The 25612-nt window shown below is 40.6% G+C and overlaps 1 protein-coding gene across 1 annotated transcript in view; it reads left to right on the top strand.

Moving 5' to 3' along the window:
* The window catches only part of LOC104281538 (multidrug resistance protein 1-like), a 33217-nt gene extending 8051 nt beyond the window's left edge, over positions 1 to 25166 (top strand). The window contains exons 9-27 of the mRNA XM_009879553.1: positions 335 to 448; positions 1344 to 1454; positions 3829 to 3954; positions 5193 to 5396; positions 6642 to 6812; positions 9416 to 9577; positions 10053 to 10292; positions 12234 to 12380; positions 12882 to 12986; positions 13770 to 13847; positions 14987 to 15070; positions 17014 to 17217; positions 18081 to 18181; positions 19524 to 19664; positions 20156 to 20312; positions 21965 to 22162; positions 23096 to 23302; positions 24297 to 24443; positions 24963 to 25166. Coding sequence (XP_009877855.1) covers positions 335 to 448; positions 1344 to 1454; positions 3829 to 3954; positions 5193 to 5396; positions 6642 to 6812; positions 9416 to 9577; positions 10053 to 10292; positions 12234 to 12380; positions 12882 to 12986; positions 13770 to 13847; positions 14987 to 15070; positions 17014 to 17217; positions 18081 to 18181; positions 19524 to 19664; positions 20156 to 20312; positions 21965 to 22162; positions 23096 to 23302; positions 24297 to 24443; positions 24963 to 25160 — 2895 coding nt within the window. The 3' untranslated portion in view covers positions 25161 to 25166. The remainder of the gene's footprint in view (positions 1 to 334; positions 449 to 1343; positions 1455 to 3828; positions 3955 to 5192; positions 5397 to 6641; positions 6813 to 9415; positions 9578 to 10052; positions 10293 to 12233; positions 12381 to 12881; positions 12987 to 13769; positions 13848 to 14986; positions 15071 to 17013; positions 17218 to 18080; positions 18182 to 19523; positions 19665 to 20155; positions 20313 to 21964; positions 22163 to 23095; positions 23303 to 24296; positions 24444 to 24962) is intronic.
* Positions 25167 to 25612: the final 446 nt, after the last annotated feature.

Here is a 25612-nt window from a genome sequence, read left to right as displayed (position 1 = left end):
TCAGCTAAGAAACTCTGGACTAAGTTTTGCAAGCCTCTTAACTTTGGGAACATCTGGAAAGCAACAGAGAAAGATTTTTGCTCTATTTGTAGATGATAGACTATGCGGAAGCATCAAAAAGAAAAGCCATTCACGCCACAAAAGCATGTGTCAGTAGTTACCACTCACCTAAGGAAAATAGGGAGAGGACAGGAGTGACTTGGAACTGTATCTTTCACTTTTGTATTTAATTCTCCTGGAAAGGGTGCACTGGAAAGACTTGGGCATTTAACAGCCAGGCACCGGTGGCTCTATAAGCACTGTTAGCTGTGGTGCTGCCCTCTGTCTCCCACAGGTGTTCTTCTCTGTCCTCATCGGAGCCTTCTCCCTGGGCCAGGCGGCTCCCAATCTGGAGAGCGTGGCTAATGCACGTGGGGCTGCCTATGAAGTATATCAGATTATCAATAAGGTAAGTATCTAAGTAAGTAGAAAAGAAGCCTTTCAACCACACTTAATTTCCCCCCCTTCTTTTCTTTTTTTCCTCGAGACATGTAACCAAACCACTCAAAAGCCCCTAAACCATAAAATCTATAGATGCCTACCACTGAACCCCATAATATTTCCATTCACATCAAGAAAACTGCCTCTTTATTTGTTACAATGAATGTTGGGAAACCTGGTGTGTGTATCTGAGATTTATGGATGAGGTCTTTCTCTAATATTAGACTTGCAACTCCAGAGGGAAAGCAGTAAGGCATTATACTACTTTTTAAAAATGCGTGTATGCCCAATTTGAGCTGAGCTGAGCTGTTTGGTTTTTTGTTTGTTTTTTTTTTTGGGGGGGGGGAGTTGGTGAGGAGGGGATTAACAGTGCTGTTGAAAGCTATAATAATATACATCTGCAGTGCTGATGTTGCTATGAAAAAGGCTTTCCACATTGTTATTATCTTGGTCTTGCTGTGTTATGCAGCAATTGGATATCTGTGTATATAAAATATTTTAAACAAGTAGGACTAGAAGGACCATGCAGAAATGCTATATTGTTCTTCTTGATGCAAGTATAAAATCCTCCTATATGGATATGAGTGCCATGTTTTTGCTGCAAGACAGTACAGTTAAGTTCTGCAATTACACATTTTCTGCTGTGGATCTTGTTGCGTTTGAAAATGTACTGTTTGTCAAAGTAGAACTCAGAGTTAGATGTTCCCCCACATTCGGCATCCTGCAAGAAAAATGCAGCAGTTCTGCAATGGTGTACTGCAGTGTAAACCAGCAGCTGAGAAAGTAGAGAACAATGTATCTAGCTGAAGTAACAGTTCCAAAAGTGTAATAACCAGCAATATATTTTAAAAATCTGTTTCCAGAAACGGCTCATAGATAGCAGTTCTAAAGAAGGCTACAAACCAGACAAACTCATAGGAGAAATTGAATTCAGAAACATCCATTTCAGTTACCCATCCAGACCTGATGTTAAAGTAAGTGTTCATTTTAATGTACTGTACTGAAATTCTGCTGCCTATGTCTGTATTATTTGTCTAATCTTGTTGTTCTTGAATGCAAAATGCATTCCTATCTTGGGAGACAGGACATTATTTTTTTCCCCCAATAATGCACAAAGACAAAGCTCTAGACCTTCTGCCACGGGTGACCTGCTCACCATTCTTCTCTGCTGGAGAAAGCTAAGACAAGTATGTGTTGCTCCTTGTCTGAATTTCTGTGAACAAGAGCTCTGATAAACCAAATAAGATTTTTTTTTCAAGATGTGTCATTACAACTTCCAGACTTTACAGAGTTAAACCAAGAAGTCTCTCTTTCTAGCCCCTTGGTTGTTCTGAGTTGCTGTGGAAAATGACCTGTGAGATAGGCTTTACAGCAATATACCATCAAATGGATTGAAACACGTCATCCTAAATATACATTTGGAAGTCAAATGTTAGTTTGGGTAGCTGTTAAAACTGCTGTTCAATAAACAGATGTCCCTATTCTTTGCCAGTTGAACTTCCTTTAGTACCCTTACGGTGCAGTGCTCTGTACGTCATGTCATGGTGATTATTTTTGTGGTGATACAGTAGGTTTGACCTCTCTACCGTATTCAACAGTTCATAATCTGCTGAAGACCTTCATAAAGGTGAAAGGAAAAGGGATTTGCTGATGTTGTTACTTGAGGAAGAAAAAGGTAGAAACAGAGATTTCAAATGTCAACAATTCAAAACTGGACATGCCAATTAAGTGGTGAGAAAGGGAAAGTTCACATGACTGTGGCTCTTTCTTCAGATGGCTCTTCACACCTCAGTCATCTGATGTCTCTCCCGTCATGCATCAAAGCTGTTTCTAGGATACTGGGGCTGCTGAGGGACAGACCCAGAGCCAGGCTTTCTGCCTCACTGAAGTCAGTGCAATGCATCTTCTTTTCCTCTTGGCTCAGAAATCAGAAGTGACAAAGCAGACTCTTCATCCTTCTTCCTAAAAATGCTATTCAGGCTGATGAGCTATGTTATGGGTCTGCACGCCAAATGGGAGGGAAATAAGAAATATTTTGTTGTCCTTCCCAAATCTACTGAGTCAGCAGCTCTCCCTGCTGAGAGTATCAATGCTATTTCATAGAGCCAAAAAGGAGTCAGCAAAGATATGTAGAAGTTATCCACAATCTCTCAAGCAATTGATGTAACACAGTGTAATCTCCTCTGTCTAGCCTAAACCAAATCAAAGAGATCTAACAAGTCTAGTTATTGTCAGTTTTAGTCTTGACAACACCTTGCCTGATAAAAGAGAGTTAGAAATAGCCTATTAGGTGGTTGTGACTATTTGCATCTGGAGAAATCACGGTATCCAGAATATAGTTCTTGCTTGATAATGCAGGCAGCAGGATATCAGCTTCTTGGAGATACAAACCCTGCTGGATGTAACACAGGGAGAGGAGAGCAATATTGCAACTATTTTAATCTCTCATTGCAAAAACATGTGTAGGCAAAATTATAAATCAGCCTGGTATAAACAAGAAGAGTTCCCATAGCAGCCAAATATTTTGGCAACTACACAGCATTACTTGTATATGACATGGACATCTTTTGAGGTAAAATGTTCCTAAATGTGAAAATGGCAACAAAGATACCATTAATCTGTAACTACTCCCCAGGTTGCTGAGGCTGTTAACAATGAGGATTGGGATTTATTAAGGGCTTTCCAGCATTACCTTGTCAAAGCAGCCACTTACATTCTAAAAATAGAAGCAAGCAGGCTTTTTTCTCAGCAATAATATCTAGCACCTTAGAAGTGTTTTTCTGTGAGATTTCATAACTAAATGTTATGCCATTGTCTGAGCATTGGAAAACAGAGGACAGCAGGAGAACATAAGATGCCAAGCCTGCTACCAGATCACACAAATTGGAGAAAATGAGCTATCAAGTTTAGAGCACTGTGGCTGTGTCTATATTAGTTGATCTGAGTGTGCTGGGGAATTTTCCCAGGCACTGGAATGCAATGGTCTATGCAAGGGAACTCTTAAAATGTTTCTTGGCATGAACTTGGCCTGTTCCAGTTATCAATCTTCTCAAATAATTCCCAAGCTTGGTTTGGTAGCCAGAAGGATCCAGGGACCATTCCCAAAAGGCAGGTTGCATGTAGCCATCCTGTTTTGAAGGCTAATACCCTTGACAAGCATAGATGCAGGCTCTTTCGTATCAGTGCCCCAGAATGGTCCCAGGTACAATTAACTTACTAATATTGCCATGCCTTCAGAGTGCACCCCTTACTACTGCCTTGATTATTGCTACAGTTACCTTAACAGACTGTTCTCTAATCAGACTTGTCAAACTAAGATTTTCTTTTTTTTTTTTTTGTTTCCCCCAGATTCTCAAAGGTCTAAATTTGAAAGTTCAAACTGGGAAGACCATTGCTTTAGTTGGTGCCAGTGGCTGTGGAAAAAGCACTACTGTTCAATTGCTGCAGAGATTCTATGATCCTGTCCAGGGAGAAGTGAGTGCCTGCAAGTGAACTGTAAAAACTGAGAGCTATTAGGATAAGCACAAGTTTCCCATACTGACTGAACCTTGATTTTATTTTTTTTTATTGAATTTGAGCATACCTCTGCATAGTTCAGTATTTCCACAATTTACATTTCAAATGAACTACCTTCTCCTGTTGGCTTGACTTCGTTGTTCTCCTTCTTGCAGCACTATGCCAGAAGTAGTAAATACCACAAATCTTCGAATAGATGCAAGATCTGAATTTAAAATTATTTTCGTTAACAATTGGCTTTTAAAGTTTTGTAAACTTTTTCAAACAAACAGTGCTCTGCTGTATTTTGCTTCCTTATCATTGAATGTAAATTAAAACCTGGAGAGGGTTTTCTTATTTTAAATGGTTGTTTTCTTGGTTTATTTTTCTCTATCTGCTAACCCACAACAAAAGTTTCCATTGTTACACATTGTATATCTGCTCTACTACTAAACACTTGATCCAGTCAGTAAATGGTAAATACTTCTCACAAGAAATTTCCCAAGGAAAACAGGAGGAAAATAAACAATATATTTTTACGGAAAATATTGGTTTTATACTTAATATTTGAAGATTGCTACTTAGTAGTTGTTACTACTAGTTGGAACTAGATAAGCATTTTGAATATTAAACACAACTATTACTACATAATGGATCAAGGTGGCTATCTATCATCAACAGAGTTGTTTCTTAAACAACTTCTTTCTGTGGCTGTTCATCCCTGCCCCCATGCTTCAGTTTGCTGTTCCTCTCCTGTGCTAATGTCAGTGTTCATAGGACCACACTGCAAATTATCTAGGTTAAAAATAACTTTCCCTTCCTTTTTAGTCATTCTGGATTATTGTTTTGATCGGGTGTAAAGCGCAGCCATAGATGCAGTTGAGTAGCCACAACTGCAAGGGCAGCAAACTGGCACAGGGGCATGAGAACAGGGTAAAAAGTATGTGTGGTTATTGAAGGAGAGGGGGGAACCGATAAAAAAAAAAACTCCTGATGTCTTCTCTGTTTATGCTGCTTCTCACCATTTCCTAGCTTATGCAGTGGGTGGAAAAACTACAGTTGTAACTTCTCCCCCAACATAGTTTTCTACTAAAGACAACAATTTGTTTGTTTGTTTTTGTCCTTGTAGCTGCTACTTAAGTCAAGTAATAGTAATTAATTGATCTATTACTAACAGAATGCATTTCCTCAGTTTTGATATACATTTCTCCTCTCAGATTACCTTAGATGGTAGGGATATTCGGACGCTTAATGTAAAGTGGCTACGAGAAAATATTGGTATTGTGAGCCAGGAGCCTGTTTTGTTTGCAACGACAATAGCTGAGAACATTCGCTATGGCCGAGAAGATATTTCTGATGCTGAAATCGAGCAAGCAGCCAAGGAAGCCAATGCTTTCGACTTCATATCTAGACTGCCTGATGTGAGTTCATGAACTTCTTTTGAGTGGAAGAACGAAAGGTCCATTTAGGCTGGTGCCCTGTTTCTGAGAGAGAGAGCACGGGAATTCAAGTTGTAGTATAAGTTCCCAAAATACTCTTATAGCCTCCAGCAGCTTTCAGTCCAGGGGCTTTCTGGACTAGATATTGTGCCTTTGTTTGGTTGCCCTCAAAGGATTTTTGCCTAAGTCTGGAAAAAATGTCAATGCCTTAACTCAGGAGAAAGGAAGCTTCACAGCTGTATTACCATCCCTACCCATCTCATGAGGCATGGGAAGAGTTGGGCTTTTAAAGAGAAGATCCAGAAATCCAAAATCCTTTTTCAGGAGCTGTCTGCGCATTCAGTAGGAAATGGAGGGTGGAAGTAAATAAGTATGCCCTGAACCAAAGCAATTTTTAGCAGCTGAGAGCTTGAGGTTTCCATCTGCCTTAGGTTCACAGCTTTGAGCCCTCTCCTAGCAGTAGGTGTCTTACTCCTTTCAGGGTGGGGGTGGGAAGTGAGATAAGTCATTCAAAACACATCCTTAGGAATGGATGATGATATATCCTTCCATTTGGTTCTGCAGTTAAAAAGATGTGGACAAAGTGCCCACCTGGAATTTGATTTCAAATTCTTCTACTACTGCACAGAGCTTGACCCCCATCTCTCAAGCATGTGCCATTTCTAGCACGTCAGTATTTTCCAAGGTTTCTTCTTCTCAGGAAGAGTTATTTGATCATATTTGCTCTTAAACAGCTATATAATAAAAGACTACAGTAGACTTCAAGGCTTGCCACTTTGGAGTGAAGGACACAGCCAGTAAGAACCAAGCCATGGCTCCGATGAGGGTGTCTCTGGTTCAGAGGAGGCAACATTAGAGGTCCTGGTGGGTCCCTATGATCCCAACCCTGTTGGAAAGCTAGGTAGTCATCAGTAAATACAGACATGTCTTTTACAGGCTTGTCTTGAGAGAACCCAGCGTTTGGAGCACTCTCTGAGCAAGCAGTAAAGGTCAAGATTTCAAAGAACGAGAAGTTCAAATTTAGGCATGTAAAGTATGTAATGGGGATAGGAGGGCTTGGCTAAGGACAAGATGGATGGATGTAGTTGCATATTTGCTCTGCCCATGCTCAATTCAGCCAGAAAAATCTGCCTTTTGTCTGGAAGCTGAGTACTTACGATTGCATAGAGAAGCGAGGATTTCATTTGAGATGTTCCACAACTTTGGTTTTGTTTTCTCTTTTCTTAGAAATTTAACACCATGGTAGGGGAAAGAGGGGCTCAGCTGAGTGGGGGACAGAAGCAGCGAATAGCTATTGCCCGTGCCCTGGCAAGAAATCCCAAGATTCTTCTTCTGGATGAAGCTACATCTGCATTAGATACTCAGAGCGAATCCATAGTGCAAGCAGCTCTTGATAAGGTAGGAGTGATGTTATTGAAGCTAACAGTCACCATTAAAAGATGCACCAGCATGTAAGAAAAATTAACATACAATTTTCAGTGCAGGTTTCCACTGGAATAAAGAACACCGGAAAATAAAATTTGGATGGATGTTTCAATATCAGTGATTTAACAAGGAGTTTAAATGATCAAAATCTTACTTCATCTCTTTGGTTGTTTTCGTGTTATTACCAATTACCAAGACACTTACACTCATATGTAACTGTAGTTTGGGTCTCCTGCACCCTCTTCCTCAAATCATAATTGTTCATTTGCTGGTGAAATATGGGTGGCATCTTACCAAGGCAAGATATGAGGAGTGAATGGCCTTTTTCAGGTAGTTTAGTAGAAAAATACAGCATAATATTCCTAGTATTTGTTCTTCATTGAACAGTTGCTTCAAGATTTTCAGAAAGCTCTTGGGATTTAGCCATTTTCTTTCTTTACAGCGACTGAATGCAAATCACAGAACAAAAGCAGTGCCAGTTACAAATACTGAGTCTGTGCCCCTTTCGTGTTTTTTATCAGCCCCACAGCTCTAGAGTGGGCGCTGCTGGGGAGCAGAGCTGTCAGAGCTCGTACCCATGCTTCTGTCCCACCAGCTTACGGTCCCTTCCTCGCAGCCTTCCTTTGTCAGCAGTTTCCACCAGGACGTAGTGGAGCCTGGAGGCTTTGATTAAAAAAGAAATTCATGGTTGGGCTGGAATGTTTTTTCATTTATCTAATATTTATTTTAATGTCTTTTTAAAAGCTAAGTGAAAAATCCTGCCTTTCATTTCCGTAGTTATGCACAGAGAGATATGAGTTACAAGTATGGCTCTGGGGAAATAACAGAATTTACCACCTTCATCGCCAGTCAGTTTAAATCTGAGGCAAAATGTAGCTGTCGGTTATATTCACATGACTGTACTGATATTATTAGTATTGAGGTAGCATGTGGATGCAAAAATAATATTCGTTTAATCTAATTTGTGTATAAATGATATTATTGCTGCAAAGTTAAGCACTGAAAGATTGCCACTTCAGCCATAATTTAGCCTTCTTCTGCATGTTCTTTAATTCCATGATCAAATACTAACCTTTTCCAGAAGCTTATTGCGTCATTTAGTACATAAAAAGAGGGAGATTGCTCAATTAAGGGGACTGTTCTATATACTCTTCCTCATCCTTCAGCATGTTCCCAGAACACACCAAAATTTGAGTCTTGAATCATAATTTATTCATCTTTTCACAGCTTTTTGATGTCCATCAATGTAGTCCCCAAATGAGAGTTACAAATTTCTTCTCAATAACCCTGAAAAAGTGGTGCTAGTATCACTTGTTATTTTCGCAGCTGAGGAGCAGAGATATTAACCTCACAACTGCACCCCATTTCTGAGCAGTGATATGCAGATGCTTGTAGTCTGCTGTTTTTCAGATAACTTTGCATCTTTTAGAGCATTTGGCTTGTTCCAATCTCAGCTCCCAGCTGCAGTGGTGAAGGCCCTGCACCTCTGCGCATCAGGGCACAGGCATGAAAATGGCACCGAGACAGACCACCTGTGACATGCTTTGAGTGACTCTGGTCTGTGAGAACTTGATGGCAAGCGAAGGGGAAGAATTCAAATCTCCATGGAAGCATTCACCTACTGAAACTGTCCTCATCTTCTCCACACCCCTGTTCCTGTGCCCATATGATGTACAACTTCTCTAGCAAGTAGCTTCCAGCAGGTTCCTTGATGGCAGAACATATTTGCTGTGTGAGGTACCCTTGGATTTCTCCTCCTACCCCTAAGCTACCATCTGCTCCAGGCGTCAGCGAGGAGGCAAGCCGCTCTCTCCAGCAGCCGCAAGCTGGCGCGTGCTCGTTTGCTGCACGAGGACGGTGCGCGCCACTGGTCTGTGTGTGGGAGCTGGAGAGGGATGCAGCATGTAACCTGCAGACTGAGGCTTCGGCGGCTCTCGCTGCCAAATCCCAGCAGGCCCCTGCAAAGAATGTATTCATTGACAATTTGAGTTGTAGCTTATTGCAAAAGACTCAGAGAGCGCTTCAGGGAGTGGCTAAAACCCATTTCTGACCCCAGATGTGCTCTATTCCTCGACGCTTTCCTGTGAAGTCTTGTCAGAAGTCATGCTAATGTTGTATTTCCAAAAATATGCAGGGACAGTATAAAAAGAAAATATCCTTTCTTTACATACTAGCTATCCTAGCTTTACTTTGAGAGAGATCTAACTATGCTCTCTGTGTTTCCCTCCCATGCATGGATACACATGGAAACATTTTCTGGCCAGCTTTAGCTCAAATAGTTCAAGTTTGGTAAAATGTCAAGCAACCTTAATTATAGCCTTTAATACCTGCGTTGCCTGTCTAATAAGATTAATGTAGTATACTCTGCCTAAATTAGGCAAGTGAAAGTATCCTTAGAGTGGTAAAAAAGAGATGTGAAACCAGGGGAAAAAAAAAAACTTTACTTTTAGAAGAAAGAATTCTTTTTAAAGTTTGGATTTATTTTCTGTTACAAATGCCTAAAATAACTTTGTTTTATTTCTGTACTGGTTTCTTGCCCATTTTAATGTAAACTGCATTTGTTGTTTTTCCGTAAGGCTCGGACTGGACGCACCACCATTGTGATTGCTCACAGACTGTCTACCATCAGGACTGCTGACACTATTGCTGGATTTGAGAAAGGCGTCGTGGTTGAACAGGGAACACACAGTGAACTCATGTTGCAGAAGGGAGTCTACTATTCTCTTGTCATGCAGCAGGTAAAAGCAAATTTATTTCTTTCCTTTCTCCGTTTCACAAATTTGTGAAATGCTGGTGCATGGAGCCATTTTCTCTCTGTAGTTCCTGCGTGTTGTCCAGCTGGCAGCTGCTCAGTCGCTCTAGTCTGGGCAGGGACACAGGCTTGGAATTCTTGGGGGTTTTACCCATAAAAGTGTTTCACATGTACACAATCCAATATGTCAGGAACATAACTGAGTTGAAGGCACAGGCTGCATAATTATGGCATAACCACAGAACTGTTAGATTCCAGGTGGATTCCATAGACTGCTTAAAGAAAAAGAGAGGGAATTGGGACCAAATAGTCTACTGCTGTGCCATTACAGACTGAAATAAGCGGCCTATAGGCAACAGTGATTGTATGATTGAAACGGTAATACAAGAAAAAAAATTTTACTCTTGCTTCTTCCTGCTCAAAACGCCTTGTGATTGTATGATGTCCTGAATTCTCACTAGGGTTGTAGCAATAATGTTCAAGCTGATGGGACATCAGAAGAAAGTGAAGACACAGGGCCTGAGGAGTATGAGGAAAATGGCAGGAACAATCTTGTGGAGGAGATGACTCCTCAAGATCATTTTGAAGAATCAGTGATCTCTGGGAGAGGCAGCATTCGACGAAGATCCAGCAGATATAAGAGCAAGAGGAGCTCTTCTAAGAAAAAGTCTTCAGGGAAAAAGAAAAAAAAAGAGCTGGAGGTTGGTATTAAAACTTTAGTTTAGAATTTTAGTGAAAGCATTATAAGCATAAACACAAAGTACATAATTTTAATTGCTTTCACATAGCTGGCTGCCATGCAAACTTTACTCTGGTGCTATTACAGTCAGTATTCACCAGGCTGAGTATTTGTCCTAGTAATATAGGGACAATTATATATGTCTTACCAAAAAACTTCTTCTTAACACTATTGACTTAGTGTGCAGCTGGAAAAAACTTTTGCTGCTGATTTGTCATGCTTCATAAAATTAAGTGTATTATTTCAGTGTTACTTTGTTTTAATTCTAATTAAAACGAGTTGTGAGATTTCATTTGCAGGATTCTTTACTTCCTGGTACTTACTGTTGCAAATACTGGTGGATAATGTAATCCCTGGGGTGTGCGTACAAAGTTTTAAGGCACTTCGGAATATCATATATCAAACAAAAACAATATATTGAAACCCTAACATTTTAAAGTGTATTCTAAATAAAAGAACCATTATATTCTCTCTCCCTGTCTCAGTATAGGCTTTAAAACATCCAGTTCTGGAGGTTTTTATTCAGATAAAACACTTCAGTTGACAAATATCATGTAGAGACAAAAGTCATATAGGAAGTTCAGGTTTTAGAAACAGAACTTTGTCAAAGTCGAGTAAAACTTGCTCATGGCAATCAATAAGAGCAGATTTCTAGTGGGCTCTGGATCAGACTTCGGATATGCAGCTCAACAGAAACTTGATTTTGTTTTTTCCTATTTTGTGCTGCTTGAACTACAGCATTTTTTTGCATGAAATATATTGGAAGAGTTTTTTGGCATTGTTTGGATTTGGTTTGTTTTTTTTAGCTGACTTCAGGACTTCAAGAAGTGAAGAAATATAATGCAAATTATGAAGTAAAACCATAGATCTTTATAAATCTATGGAAGTTAGGACCTCATCTTATGGAAGCTTTAGTGTAACTTGTATCTATTGGCACTCCTTCTCACTAAAATATAGGTTCCAGCTAATACATATTTCAAGTAGTATGAAGGAGCTGGATCCATTGCTATTATCACAAAAAAGTTACGCAACTTCAAAAGATACTTTTTGTCTGTGTATTAATACTACCTAAGACCTCAGAGGAAGTGGTGGGTGTTCATGCTCAAGACTTCAGTATTCATCACAGTCACAAAAAATTAAGAAATAAAGCATTCAGCAGTTGCAGTTATTTCAGAAAGCTCAGCCCACTTTTATGGTTGAGGCTTAGCCACCCTCATTCTGCACCCGAAACATGGGATAAAATAACCAGGAAGCAAAAGCAATTTACTCTTAATCCTGCCTAATATATTGTCTCATTTCCAATGTTTTATTTTTTTTGCTTTTCCAGAACTCCCCCCGTGGAGGCATAGGCACTCGAATAAATTAGTAAAGCAGAACAGGGCATTTCTTGTACTTTCAAAGGAGGCGCAGGCTCACTGGCTGTTACACATGCCTATTTCATGCTCTTGGTAATGATGCATAGGCTATAGTTTGCAAAAGATGACCTCTCTACCCAGTTGTATCACTGCCAGCCCACTCATATTTAGCTGAACCGGAGGGTTCTTTTCTGTGCTTTGAACAGTGAGACTTTTAGTTCTCAATAAAGATTCAAGTGTTAGTTGGCATCCATGGTGACCAGTCCTATCTGACTCTCAATGAACTGTCCTGGCCCTTCTCCCCTCATGACTTTGCCTTTTGTTAAGTTTTCTGCCTCCAAACTTTTACAGTGCGGTTGAAGTTCTAGGATATGAAACAGCAAAGCTGCAGATATCCAGCGTGTTTTCTCACTCTGAGTGCACAGAGAGGGCTTTCAGTAGTTTACCAAGACAGTTCACTACTCAAAGCCTAATGAACACCCACTGTCTGGGGAATTTCATGTTCTGCAACTTTCCAAGGAAAACTTGCAGCTTTCCCTTTCCTGTAGGAAGAAAATCTCCCTGCTGTGCCTTACTCAAGAATCTTGGCTCTGAACAAACCTGAATGGCTGTATGTACTGCTGGGAGTGATTGCTGCTGCTGTCTCAGGTGGGGTCCATCCTGCATTTGCTGTTATATTTGGAAAAATCATTGGGGTAAGGTTTCTCTAGGTTTTTTTGATTTGTTTGCAAATGGACATTGCAGTCATGAGCCCCCCCCATTCTCAGACAGTTCTCCCCATGTAAGACTCTAGGTGGGATTTACTTGTATAAATGGATCCAATAAAAAAATGGATAAATGTTGGTGAAGTGACCCTCTAGAGGCAGAGCCCAGTGGAACTGCCCAGAGGGAAGGAGGAAAAAGAGTTGGAGCTGGGGGAACAAACTAGCAAGATGCAGGTTAAATGGAAAGCTGGACTGTCTTCTGGCCCTCAGCAAAAAGTTGACTGCAGACTTATTTCAGAATCCAGGATGCTTGCGAAGAGAAATTGAAGTAGACAAACTTCTTGAGATGAAAGCTGGTTTATGTATTTACTGTACCAGCTTTCATCTCAAGAAGTTTGTCTACTTCAATTTCTCTTCGCAAGCATCCTGGATTTCATGTATTTACTGGCACTTATTGTCTACGTACTCATTTTTGTGTTTTTTCTTGCATAGGCTTTTCAAGAAACAGATCCAGAAAAGAGGAATAAAAACACTTTGGTGCTTTCTTTAATGTTTCTTTTGCTTGGAGTGATTACCTTAGCAGCATATATAATCCAAGTAAGTGTCACTACACTGAAATGTTAGAAGTTCTTAACTCTCCGGCAGGCTGCAGGTGTAACTTGTATCAATGCAGTCCGGGAAGCAAAACACCAGTCAGAGCTTACAAAAACACATAGAGGTGCCAGTGTTCTTCCTGAGATATGTTGGGTTTATGGATGCATTTGCTTAAAGACATATGTCCATATTTGCTGCTGGTTTAAATACGCCACTGAAGGCAATGCAGGTTCAGCATGGTTGAAATCGAATTTGAGGCTCTGGCCTTAAAAGTCAAAGTTGAGACTGACATTTCTCATTGACAGTCTATAGGCTCTTGCCAAAGTAAGCATAAAATAGACTCACTCTGCAGCAGATGATGTTTTTCCTACCATCAAGCAAACTCCATCATTTGCTGTCCTCTTCTGATTGCTCCAAAGCTGGCGGGAAACAGTTGCTGCACATTGTCCATCTCATGAAATCCATTGATGTGACTGCTGTGAGTGAATGTCTCTGGTGGCAGTCAGATTAGGGAGGCCAATGACTAGATAGGCTGGTTTATCTTCTAGTGCTGCTGAGGCATAGGAATAAAGCATTCGAACGAAGCTTCTGCCTTCTTTGCCATGTTGCTTCTTTTCCAGGGGAAAATAGAGATTCCGGTTCCAGGAATGAGAATGGCACTTTTCCCAAGACTTATGTATGCACTCGGGGTTGTAGGAGACTTTTTGGTGTCATTGCTTTTGTTGTGCAGCTTTGTAAACAGAGTTAAAGCATCAGTTGAGAATGTGACTCTCTTTCCTCCCCCAGGGATTCATGTTTGGGAAGTCTGGGGAAATACTAACAATGAGACTGCGCTCTTTGTCCTTCAGAGCATTACTTCAGCAGGTATGAATTATGCATCTAGGGTATCATGAGAGCCAGATGGCTTTTGCAGACTGTTACAAGGTACACATTGGGTTTTAATTGTGTGGTCTGGAGAAAAGAAAACAAAATATGTCTTTTCTACCACTAGTTTAGGAAAAAGTACAACTTTTCTGAAAATCTCCTAATCCATGTGCAATTTGGCTTAGTGCTGCTCCTGCAGATAGTGTAATTTTGAAGGGGTGTCATTGCAAATGTGCATATTTCTGACATGTTATAATACGCACACACTTTGCAGCTGTCTGTGGGTGCTAGGATGACCTAAAAAGTTTAATCTCCTCCTGCTTGGGTGGTCATGATGCAAGTATGTAATATACAGATTTAAGTCTAATCGCTTTAAATACCTGTAGATTTAAATCTAGATACTGGAATCCATAGCAAATAGACAGTCTGATATTTTTTTTTACTGCAAAATTGCCCTATTGCATCAAGAATTACCCATGAGAAGAATAAAGTTACTTATATTAAACCATTTTTGTTAATTTGTGCGACTTCGCGTTACTTGCACGGGAGTTTTGAGAATGCATAACGCGGCACCGCCACGTCCGATGAGGACAAGAACCTGTGTGTTCATAGAAACATCTGAAAGGAACTAGGAGAGGGAAAAGTAGTGATTAAAAACAAAAAACAAAAAACAAAACAAAACAAACCTGCCGTAGCCTTTGGATGTAAAAGGGCCTAATTTCCTTTCTGTATGTACAAATATAGATAAGCAATTGCTCTTCTATTGTTAATGGAATAGGTAACTTGTAAGTAAAGAATAGTTAAAGTCTTCGGGCCCAAGGAAGAAATGAGTAAAAGGAGTTTATAATAAAAGTTTCTAAATAGGCGTGCTCAGAAGAACACCACAGCTCACTTTGATTGTGAACAATTAGATGTTCACAACAGCATAATACTTTTTAAGGTTTTTCTTTTAGTTTACTTGGGAGACGCTAACTACAGAGGAAGAATATTGCAGTTAGCCATCATGACTTGTACTTCCATTTCCCCATATGCTACCTGAGCTGGAAATGTTTGTTCTTTTTATTAGTAACCCTGATAAATCTGCAATATGGTCAGAATATGTAATTATTTGGAACAGAAATTAGTGTCTTTTCTTGCAGGAGATTGGATGGTACGATGATCAGAAAAATGCTGTTGGTGTTCTGCTAACTCGGCTTGCTACAGATGCTTCCCAAGTCAAAGGGGTATGCAGATTCTTTTTTATGTGCTTTTTAGATATTTTTTTTCCTTATAAATATTAATTGAAATTGGTGAGGGACACTGAGGTATTATTTCAGGACAGCAGGTATTAAATCTAACCCACAAACTGGCAGATGCATTTACATAGCATGCTGTTGACACCTTGGAAATGGCTTCCCAGCTGGTAATTTATGAGAACTATCAAAAATCCAGCAAGTCTTTAAGCTAAATATATAATAACTTTAGGCCACTTCACTGTGCAGAGTGAAATCTGCATATGTGCTGGGGACCAGAATCGGTGGACCCCAGGTTTTTATACCCTATGATGGGTGTCCCCTGAGTACCATGAAGAAGTTGTATCTGCAGATGATACAAACCCTTACAGACCTTAGTGAAGAGAATTCTTCTTCCCATTCCCATCAAATGCGCTTCACACACAAGCAGACCAAACAGCAAGAAATGGCCCAGCATTAATAAAGAACACCAGGGAGGGAGAGGGCCAAGGGAGGGAATGACTCGAGGTGGTGGTATGGGAGAGGTGGCTACTGGACACTGTCAGGAGAATATGGCAATTTGTGCACAATTCCTCCTACTGCTCACCTCATCAGCAGTCCGTGACGGTCTGCCAAATGTATCTCCATTTCTTCCCTTCTTCCTGGGAGAAAGGAGGGGGAGAAAGAAAAAAATCACTGCAGGACTTGTGGGGGAAAAGTTTACTGGTTTGTTTTAAGATGTGTTTGTTTCCTTCAAATTTGTATATCAAAAATTCTTTAATCCCTACATTTTTCAGTCTCAGTAGACTTTTATTTCTCTCTCCTGTCCTTTCTTATGGGCTAGCAGTGAGAAAATAGCCTTTGACAAAACTCGGTCATTTTCATCTTTTAAAGATCCAGTTTGTTTCAGTGGCATTGAACTAGATCTCCCTGTCAGGGCAGTAGAAAGGAGAGGTGCACAGGGTCCCCTAACTACAAAAGCCAGCTAAAGGCATGAATTGCTCTCCAAAGCTATTGTGTTCTCTGGAGCGCTACAGAGTGTCAGTAAGTAAGTACCGTGCTTCATGCTGCGCTGGCTGAAGTTTCCAAATTCATCTTTATGTGCAGCCCCTAGAACATATGGCAACAATTCACCTTGGCATTGGTTTAATTATTACTCTTTTTTAAATTTTATTGAACAAGAAAAGTCTTTTCAGGGCAGGAAAGTCTTTGGCAAAAGAGAGAATTTTTGCTTCCCACCCAAGGATTTTTGTTTTTTCCATCAAGCCAAATTTTGGAAGATGAAATATTTCCACAGGGCTGTTTTCAGACCTTTTTTCTGTAGATCAGAGCCCACCCGGATGCTGGATGCTAACCATCTCTCATTTTGAAAGTTCTTGATGAAAAGGTTACACAGCCTGGGAGGAGACAGGGGTTCTTCAGTATGAGTTCATCTTTCCCAATCATTATCCCCGCTGAGATAAAGCGTTTCTACAGGGTGGCCATATCCAGAGTTTTTTTTTCTGAGAACACAACTCCAGGTGCAGCAGTGTGAGAACCTGAGGATGAGTAGTTTCCATCATCATTAGCAGGACGGGTCAATGGATGACTGTTGTTAGAAAGAAGCCCCTCTTGCCTAATGCTGGCCACCCAACAGCCAACCTGCCATACTGTGGCAGCGGCTGCAGTCTTCTGTGCCACAGGTAGTGCAGGAAGTCCCAGATATTTCACTAAACAACTGTCATGACCAACTGTTGAGATTCCTTTAAGCTCGCTTGAAGGCCTGAGTGCTGGCAGGTAAGAGGAACATCTAGGAACAGTTGCATAAGTGCATAACGTCCCGGCACGGCACCGCGCAGGGTTTGGCTTTCCAGCTGAAGAGTTCGCCTTGCCTGTGTAGCAATTTCAAGTGGTGATATAAGTAACAAAAATAAAATCTAATGATGGATCTTTGGGGGTTTCTGGGGTTTTCTTAGGCAACTGGAAGCCGACTTGGACTGATGACTATGACTGTCTTTACCCTTCTGACTGCCATCGTTATTGCTTTTGTATACGGCTGGCAGTTAACTTTGCTTATCCTGGCCTGCATTCCTTTTGTTATTGCTGCAAACGCTGCAAGTGTTAGCTCTGTGTCTGGTCATGCCGCAAAAGATCAAAAAGCTTTGGAAGAGGCTGGAAGAGTAAGTTCTCCAGTTTTAACTACAGGGTTATGGTGTGAGATCACTTTTAAGGACAACACTGTAGCTGTATTAAGGCTGATGCAATTATCCAAGATAAATGAAGGGGGGAAGAGGAGGGGACGGGACAGGGTGGGAGACAAAGTGGATGTTTATATATCCCTGAGAAAAGCAAAACATAGATAACACAAAACATCTGTAAATTAGGCTATAAAAATGCATTTGAAAGCCTGCATGGTGTATTTCTGGGCAGGGACAGCTGTAACAGCAGCAGCCCCGGCACTGCTGTGCCTTATGCCCAGGGCCAGCAGTGGAGCTCTGTGCCTCTCCGTGCGGTGGCCAGAAGCGTCGCAGGGCTGAGACACCGAGCGCTGACATTGCTACCTTCTTATTCCATCGTAAAATGCAAACCATTAATGTGCTCAAGGGTTTAGGGATACTGCCTTCGTTCACCTGATGGCACTCTTCTAGGAGACAGAAGTAGTCCGTGCGAAAGTGCAAGCCATGTCCAGATGACTGGGGTTCATTCCTGATTTATGAAATAGGTTTTAAATCATCGGGGTCACAACCCACAGGTTAGGGCAGGGGCTGCTGAGGCTTCCTGCGTGCTGGCCCAAGCTTCTGAGCTCAAACTTTTTGATGGCTTCAGCCCCACCTTGTCTTGTGACCGTGGGGTGAATAATCTCATTGCTCTGGGCTTTCCTTCACCTGGTAATAGACCTCAATCTCCTCTCTTAGGCAACAATTTTAGATCACTTTCTGATCTAAAATAATAAATGTTAGAGAAGAGATCGAGTGTTTAGGAGATATGTTGTGGATTGCAGTTGTAAGGAACTACCTCTTATTTGTTTTATCTCCCAATTTAGATTTCAACAGAATCAGTTGAAAACATAAGAACTGTAGCTTCACTGACCAGGGAAGAAGCATTTTATGAAAGATACGTTACAAGTTTGAATGGTCCATATAGGTGGGATTTTTTCCTTATTATTTCTCTCTTTGTACATTTCAGTCTTTCAGATTTATTGTAAATATACATCTTGCAAGCTGCCCAATACCCAAAAGATTGGGAAGGATATCCATAGCCATTTACATAGTTTTGAAATTTGTTCACTTGCTATGTTTTAGTGTACATTCTTAAATGCAGGGTGAAAATACCTTTGCAGGATTTGCCTTTTCATGATGCAAACACTTTATAAACTGCATTCTCTCCATATGTGTTATAGTATATTGTTTTCTTGTGTATGCCTAGAGTATAGGACTTACGTTCATTCTGTTTCTGTATATTGGATTGATACTAGTTAACTCAGGAACTGATTGCTAACTCCCATACCACACCCTTTATAACAAAACCCAGATTTATTCCCCTCAGATGACTTTGAAACCTTGAAATAAACTTCATATGTTTCCCGTGTTTGACCCACTATATCCCACTGAAACGCATTCAAATCATCAGGGATGCCAGATTTTTCTAGCTCCATTTTATTTAAACAATTGCCCAAAATCTCATTTGTTTCTTTCCTCCTTCAAGGTAACTAATATAGAAGAAGGAATTGAAAACGATGCACTGTACAATCTGTCCTCAGCCAAAACAGTGTTAAAATTCGGTGTCTGGTGAACTGTTAATACTCCAGATATGGGCAGGATGCTCACCTGGACTGTCAAAGGTCTCTGATTTACAACTAGGAATAGAAAGATTTCCATTTCCTCAGAAAGCATCCTAAGCCATGAGGGCAGAGAGTCTTCCAGACCCTGATTCAGTGTGCATTCAATTAGCTACACAAAATGAAACTTCTCCAGAAGGATGGATTGAGAAATAGAGGCTTACTCTAAATCCCTGCGGGGATATCCAGCAATACATCCCTGCTCCGAATTGGGATGAGAGCTCACTGCTCGGATGGGAAGATGTGGTGGAAACCCACAGGCAGCTCTTAGCCAGGGCTGGAGCCTGCTTGTTTTCTTATTAAAATGGGTCATATGTGGTAGTTATTGAATTTTATTATTTTTTTTTAAACTGCTCTGTTGACCTGCCCTGCTACAGAAAAACAAAGGAAGAGATTCAAGATGGCGTTAACTGAGGACAAAGGATCTCATTGCTCTGACTAAGCAGTTCCATGTCAGGGTGCAGGATGCTTTTAGGGTCTGGCAGGGGTTGTTTGCGAATGCGCGCATCTTCTGAACTGATTTGCTGTGTTTTCAGGGGGTGAAGTATATTGCTTGAAAGCTTTAACCCAGACATCTGGCCATCCCCCAGCCAGCATCTGCTGTTTCTGTTTTACAAGTCATTTACGGAAAGTCTCTTCCTTTACCAGAGATTCTCTGACAAAAGCCCCTTTCTATGGATTTACCTACGGAGTAGCTCAGTGTGCAAACTACTTTATTAATGCAGCAGTCTTCAGATTTGGAGCATGGCTCATTGCCCATTGTCTGAGCAACTTTGAAAATGTATTTATGTGAGTATACTCCATAAAATGTAAAAAGGAAAAAAAAAACCCAAACCATACACATGATAGTGATTTCAATGCATGCAGATTATTTCATCTAATTACAGAGGTAATGGAACGTAGAGATTCAGGAATTCAGTCCAGTTGGAAGTGCAGTTTGGGCACAAGGGTTGTTTTGGGGAAAGGTGCATATTCGGGCAGTGAAGCAGTAAGTGGCCACGCTCAGTGCACCTACACTGGAGAAGTCTTTGTTTGACATCCCTTCCAGGCAGAGGGTATTGCATAGAGAAGTGATGTGACACCGCTGTTCATCTATAAAGTAGTTATAGGAATAAGCGGAACTTCCTAATACTGGATGACATTTTGAGGGGTGAGGAGCTCCAGAAATGTGACAATCTAAAGATACTAAAAAACTTTATTCTGAGGGTTTGTTTTACACATGAGGAAAAAAATGCATTGTTCTGTCTGAAATGAGTGATGCTTTATCTTTTGGTTTTTAGAGTCTTCTCTTCCGTCATATTTGCAGCTATGAATGTTGGTCAGTCTGCTTCCCTGGCACCAGATTATGGCAAAGCTAGAATGTCAGCTCAAAGAATCTTTCAACTTTTGGACAGAAAACCTCTAATTGACAGTTATAGTGAAGAAGGTGAAAAATTGGTAAGGTTTTTTGCAGAAAAACCTTGAAACAAACTAAATTACTAATGCTCTATTGTCTGAAACTATTCATAGTTTCTCTTTTTTAGGTTGTCGCAAAAGACAGACATTATTTAAAACAGTGGTACTGCCCCATTATTTTTAATGGGCCATATTATTCTCAGTCGCATGTGTATACCTTTAAATGTAGCTTTGATCTGAATGAGCTAAAAAAAAAAAATTACTTTTCGTTCTACTGACCCACATCTTAAATGTCTTCAGGAAAACACTGACAATGGCAGTTCCACTTATAGTTGCATTACCGTTGTAAGAGTTTGCAGGAGAAATACAATTCAAGTGGATTTTTGTACTGTTTTTGTAGAAAAGAGAGAGTAGTTCCTTCATGGACAGAGCAGTTTTGCCAAAATCTGCCCTTTTACAACTGTGGAAACTCTTACAAGTAAAAATGTGCTCTTGTGAAGTCAAAACTAACTTATTGAATAATCTATTTTGGTCTAAAGTTAAGAGGGGAATAAAAAAAAAGAAAAAAAAAACAGCAAGAACAAAAACTAAAAAAACAAAACACACTTAAAAAATCCTCCAAAAATCACCTCTAAACAAAAATTGTCATTAAGGAAACTGACCTCAGCACTTGCTAAATTTCTCCATGAGGTGCTTTCAGTTTGCATGATCCCGAAGGATTCCATTTGTACATCCACATTTAAAATGAACTCCCCATGTAGGTTTTATATGGTTTTAGCCCCTACTCAGGAAGCCATAATCAGTTTCTATAACTTGAAGTTTATACACAGGATTTTCAGCCCTTAAAGTTATGAGCACGTTTTAAGTACCTTCTTGAACCAGAACCCTCTGGCACAGATGCTGAAAGATTTGGCAGAAGATCCCTGGTAAAATGAAATTGAAATGAAAATATTTCTAGTATAGGCTGGACTTGAATACGAGTGATGCATGTGACTTCTGCAAAGCAAAGCTTTGGTCCTGTTAAATGAGATCACCAGCTGTCGTGGGAGCACTGTACTGGGTGGTGGGGCTAATACATAAGTAGGGCTGTCTCCTGCCCCAAACAATAGGAGAGGCAATAGTCTTAATGTGTGCCCCTTTTCTTCCACTTGTGCTTAGAAATCAGCCTGGCTAAAATGGCTAATTATCAACTATCGTTGCTGTTTAAAACACAGCTTGTCCTACACGCTGCCTACCAAAGAATTTAGCTCTGCTATCTTAACAGCTGATCTTGACCTTGTGTTGCATTCGTTCAGATTGTGGTACCTGCAGTGTGAGATCAGGACAGCAAATGTTATGGATTATATCAAAAGTAGAATTGCCTCAATTACCTGTGCCAGAGATGAAAAATATTAATGTTGTTGTTTATTAGTCTAAAGATATTCATTCCAAAGGTGAAGTGAGAAATAGATAAGAGAAGCAGAAAACTGTTTCTTCAGAAGCATCTAGCAACTTACATCTGCAGATCATCCCATAAATAATGATATGTATATTGGATATACTCAATCCAATATGTAATTTAAAAGAACTTCAAAAGCAGTTTTGAAAACACCCTCCTAAGCTTTCTTGTCAGTTCTCTCATTTTAATAACAGTCTTACAAGTGTTACTATAGTTAAAGCTAACCTAAGCATGTGAACTCTCTGTTGTTTTTCAGAGCAATTTTGAAGGAAACATTGAATTCAGAAACATCCATTTTGTATATCCATCAAGGCCAGAAGTTCAAGTTTTGCAAGGACTCAATGTGAAGGTTAACAAAGGACAGACCCTGGCGTTAGTAGGAAGCAGCGGCTGTGGCAAAAGCACATCCATTCAGCTCCTGGAGAGATTTTATGACCCTGTGGAAGGACAAGTGGTAAAAATAGATTTGTGTGGCTATTAATAACAATTAAATCTACAGAATACTCTATCTTCCAAGGTTTCAGAGGCTTTAAACAATCCTGGAAATATCTCTGGTGAGATGCCTTTTTTTTTTTTTTTTTTTAGAGGTGTGGGTTACTGAGGTTGTGGCTCCAGTGGAGCTGTAAACAACCTCAAGACCCCTGTCATTGCCTGCCCCGTGCATTGGCCACAGGTACCAGCGCTGGCACCCGTGTTGGCATGGTGTGCTGGCTCAGGGCGCAGATCTCACCAGGGAGGAGGATGAGTGTCTCAGACTGCGTTGCCTCCCCAAAGCTGCTCACAGGCTGGTCACACAGGGGCATAACGTTGATGTCACTTGCTTGTCAGTGTATAAGTCATCTCATTAATATGAATTCATGCATCAGAGACAGATATGTGCTTCAGATAATACAGATGTAATCCCACAGGGATGTTCCTGCATCATCGTCAGAACGTTGCAACGGGCTTTTTGCTGCAATCCCCATTAATGGGTATAGAAAGTCCAAAGAAACCTCCTTGGAGGTTTTAAGCCTGAGTTAAAGGCCTACAGCTGTGAAAATTTATTGTTGTGTTCAGCTTCTTACAGGTAGGCTTTCCCGTGAGGTTCCCAGTGCTTGTGGTCAGCAGGGCTGGAAGGACCGCAGGAACAGGCTGTGGTCTGCACTCTGTGTTTCTGTCTGCTGGGAAACGGGAGCAAAAACACACACAAAATTAAAAACGAATGAAAGGAAATATTTCATCTATACTGTCGGTTCTTTTCCATTTTGCATGCAAAACTTACTTGATCTCATCAGGGAATCCACCACGTAAAAGGCTTCCTCTTACAGTTCGTGTTTCCTGTTTACTGTGTGTCTCTGTGGATGAGCTCTGGAGTCAACTTGGCATCATTTTTCTGTTGGTTTTCTAGTTAGCAGATGGATTTGATACCAGATCTTTGCATTTACAATGGCTGAGGTCCAGACTGGGCCTGGTGTCACAGGAGCCCATTTTGTTTGACTGCAGCATTGCTGAAAATATTCGGTATGGAGACAACAGTAGGGTGGTTAGTCAGGAGGAAATTGAAGAAGCAGCTAAAGCAGCAAATATTCATACCTTCATTGAAAAACTGCCAGAGGTAAGACACAGCAATCTCTTCGCAGTGAAATTAGATATTTGCAATGATACTGAGAAATCTAGGTAATGCTCATTTACATAGATCAAATTAAAAATAAACAGTTTTGCTCCCCTTAATAGGAAAAAGTACAGAATTTTATGTTTAAAACTGTCAGCATGTTTCAAGCTTAAAATCCTTCTTAGTTTGTTCAAAAACAAAATAAAACCAATGTTCCAATTAGTATAGGGGTAGACAAAGCAGACTATGAAAGGGGGAAATATAAGAGGATGCTATATGTACAAAAATGTCCTCATAATTTTTTTGATATTTTTTCCTTCAACAGCCAAAACTTCTCAAGTTACTCTGAGAAAGACAATATTTTTTTTTTCTAAAATAATTCTGTTTCTAATTGGATGGGCACGCACAGGGAGTGTTTCTTAACAAATATGAATGGCAACAAATCAAAAGTGAATGACATGGCATTTGACCTTCATGCCTGCCAAGAATTTGGTTCTAACAAGGAAAAATGCTTTGATAGTTTGTTTTCATTGTAGTTCTGTGTAACTTGAAAATGATGTAGTGATGCTGAAAAATATTTCGTCTTCATTACCACTTATGACATTTGGGATCCTTTATTCGAAAGTAATGCAGAATCAAGTTCTTCATGTATATGGCAGTAAGAATTAAATCTCTAGTCGCTCTTATGATCATGTGCTCATGGCAGATGTCTGTGGACACCTTACGGCTATATCACCAGTGGTACCATTCAAGACCTATTCCAGTCTTTGGGGAAGTAAATTTTCAGACCAGTTATAAATATGTGGGGCTGTATATATAACTGTCTATACAAGAGGTGTTTATAAAACTTTAGCTTTATTAAAACCACTTGCACTATTCTTTTCTTTCAAGATGGAAATACCTAATCATTTTTATAGCCATGCATAAAACTTTACTTTTCTAATCTTCCTCCTCTAAGAGTATTCACAGGCCACCTTCTTTAATTTTTAACATACAGAAATATAATACCCGGGTAGGTGAGAAAGGAACACAACTTTCTGGAGGTCAAAAACAAAGAATCGCAATTGCCCGTGCTCTGGTTCGTAATCCTGCCATTCTGCTTCTGGATGAAGCTACATCTGCTCTTGACACGGAAAGTGAAAAGGTGAGTAATAATTATGTGAAATATATATGTATACATACATGGCTAGTTGCTTTCTGTAGAATAAAATCAATGCAAACATGTTGCAGATGCTCAGCTGTGAAACAACAGGGCAGGTCTATTGTGGTAGCTTTTCCAGCTGTAAGCTATGAATTGAATGGCACTGGGATCTCTACTAAACACCAAGTAAAACCCCCAAAACTTTAAGTAGAAAATGCCATGGGGAGCTGATACTCTTCAGCTGTCTTCCTATAAGCTGTATTTGATGGTAAATACTGAATTTGGGTTCTGACCCTAACTGGATGCCCAAGAACCCACTTCTCAGTGTCTCATGCTCATTTGCACAGTCTCACCGACCTCAGTGAGATACCCTGTTGAGTAATAGTCGCATGTAGGCACTGACTTGTATATCTATGGGAGACCTATTCAGGTGATAACAAAGACTAAGAAAACAAATGTGGTTGGTATGACAAGTGAAGGCTTTCCAGGTGCTAATAGCATTTTCATGACATCTGTGTGCAGATCGTCCAGAAAGCTCTCGATAATGCCCGGCAAGGTCGAACCTGCATCGTCATTGCTCACCGCCTGACGACTGTACAGACTGCAGACATCATTGCAGTGATCCAGAACGGCAGGGTGGTTGAGCAGGGCACCCACAGCCAGTTATTGGCGAAGGAAGGACACTACTATGCCCTTGTAAATGCACAAGTCTCTAACTAGTACTGTTTGCGGGGGGTGGGGGGGGTTAATTGTTTTTTGGTTTTTTTTCTGGGAAGACATGAAAAAATTACAGAGAATTAATGTTGTCTGTGCTGATGGAGCAGGGACCGTATGTTGCATCCTGGTTGCTGTATCCAGTGTAGCCCTTGCCCCACACACTCTTGGGGATAAGCAGTGCGTGCCCTGGGGTGGCTCATGGAGGGTGCACGGAGGAGTCCCGGGGGCTGAATCTGCTGACCAGTTGTGATCGTGTGATCTGGAAGGAGTCAGACCTGGAGTAGTCTCATCCATACCATGGCTTAGGTGAGGCACCCTGGTCCCACTGTCCCCCCAAACCCTGGCCCATACCAGGCACCATAGACAAAGGCGGTACCAGAGTATGACAGTGTAACCATGGATCATGGACGAGCAGTGAGCTGATGCTTGTGTTTGTCTGTTGGGTTCCTTCACCA

Source organism: Charadrius vociferus, unplaced genomic scaffold, assembly GCF_000708025.1.
Source record: "Charadrius vociferus isolate BGI_N301 unplaced genomic scaffold, ASM70802v2 scaffold262, whole genome shotgun sequence".
NCBI lineage: Eukaryota > Metazoa > Chordata > Aves > Charadriiformes > Charadriidae > Charadrius > Charadrius vociferus.
Note: the sequence above shows the minus strand (reverse complement) of the source record. Positions and strands in the feature narration are given on the sequence as shown.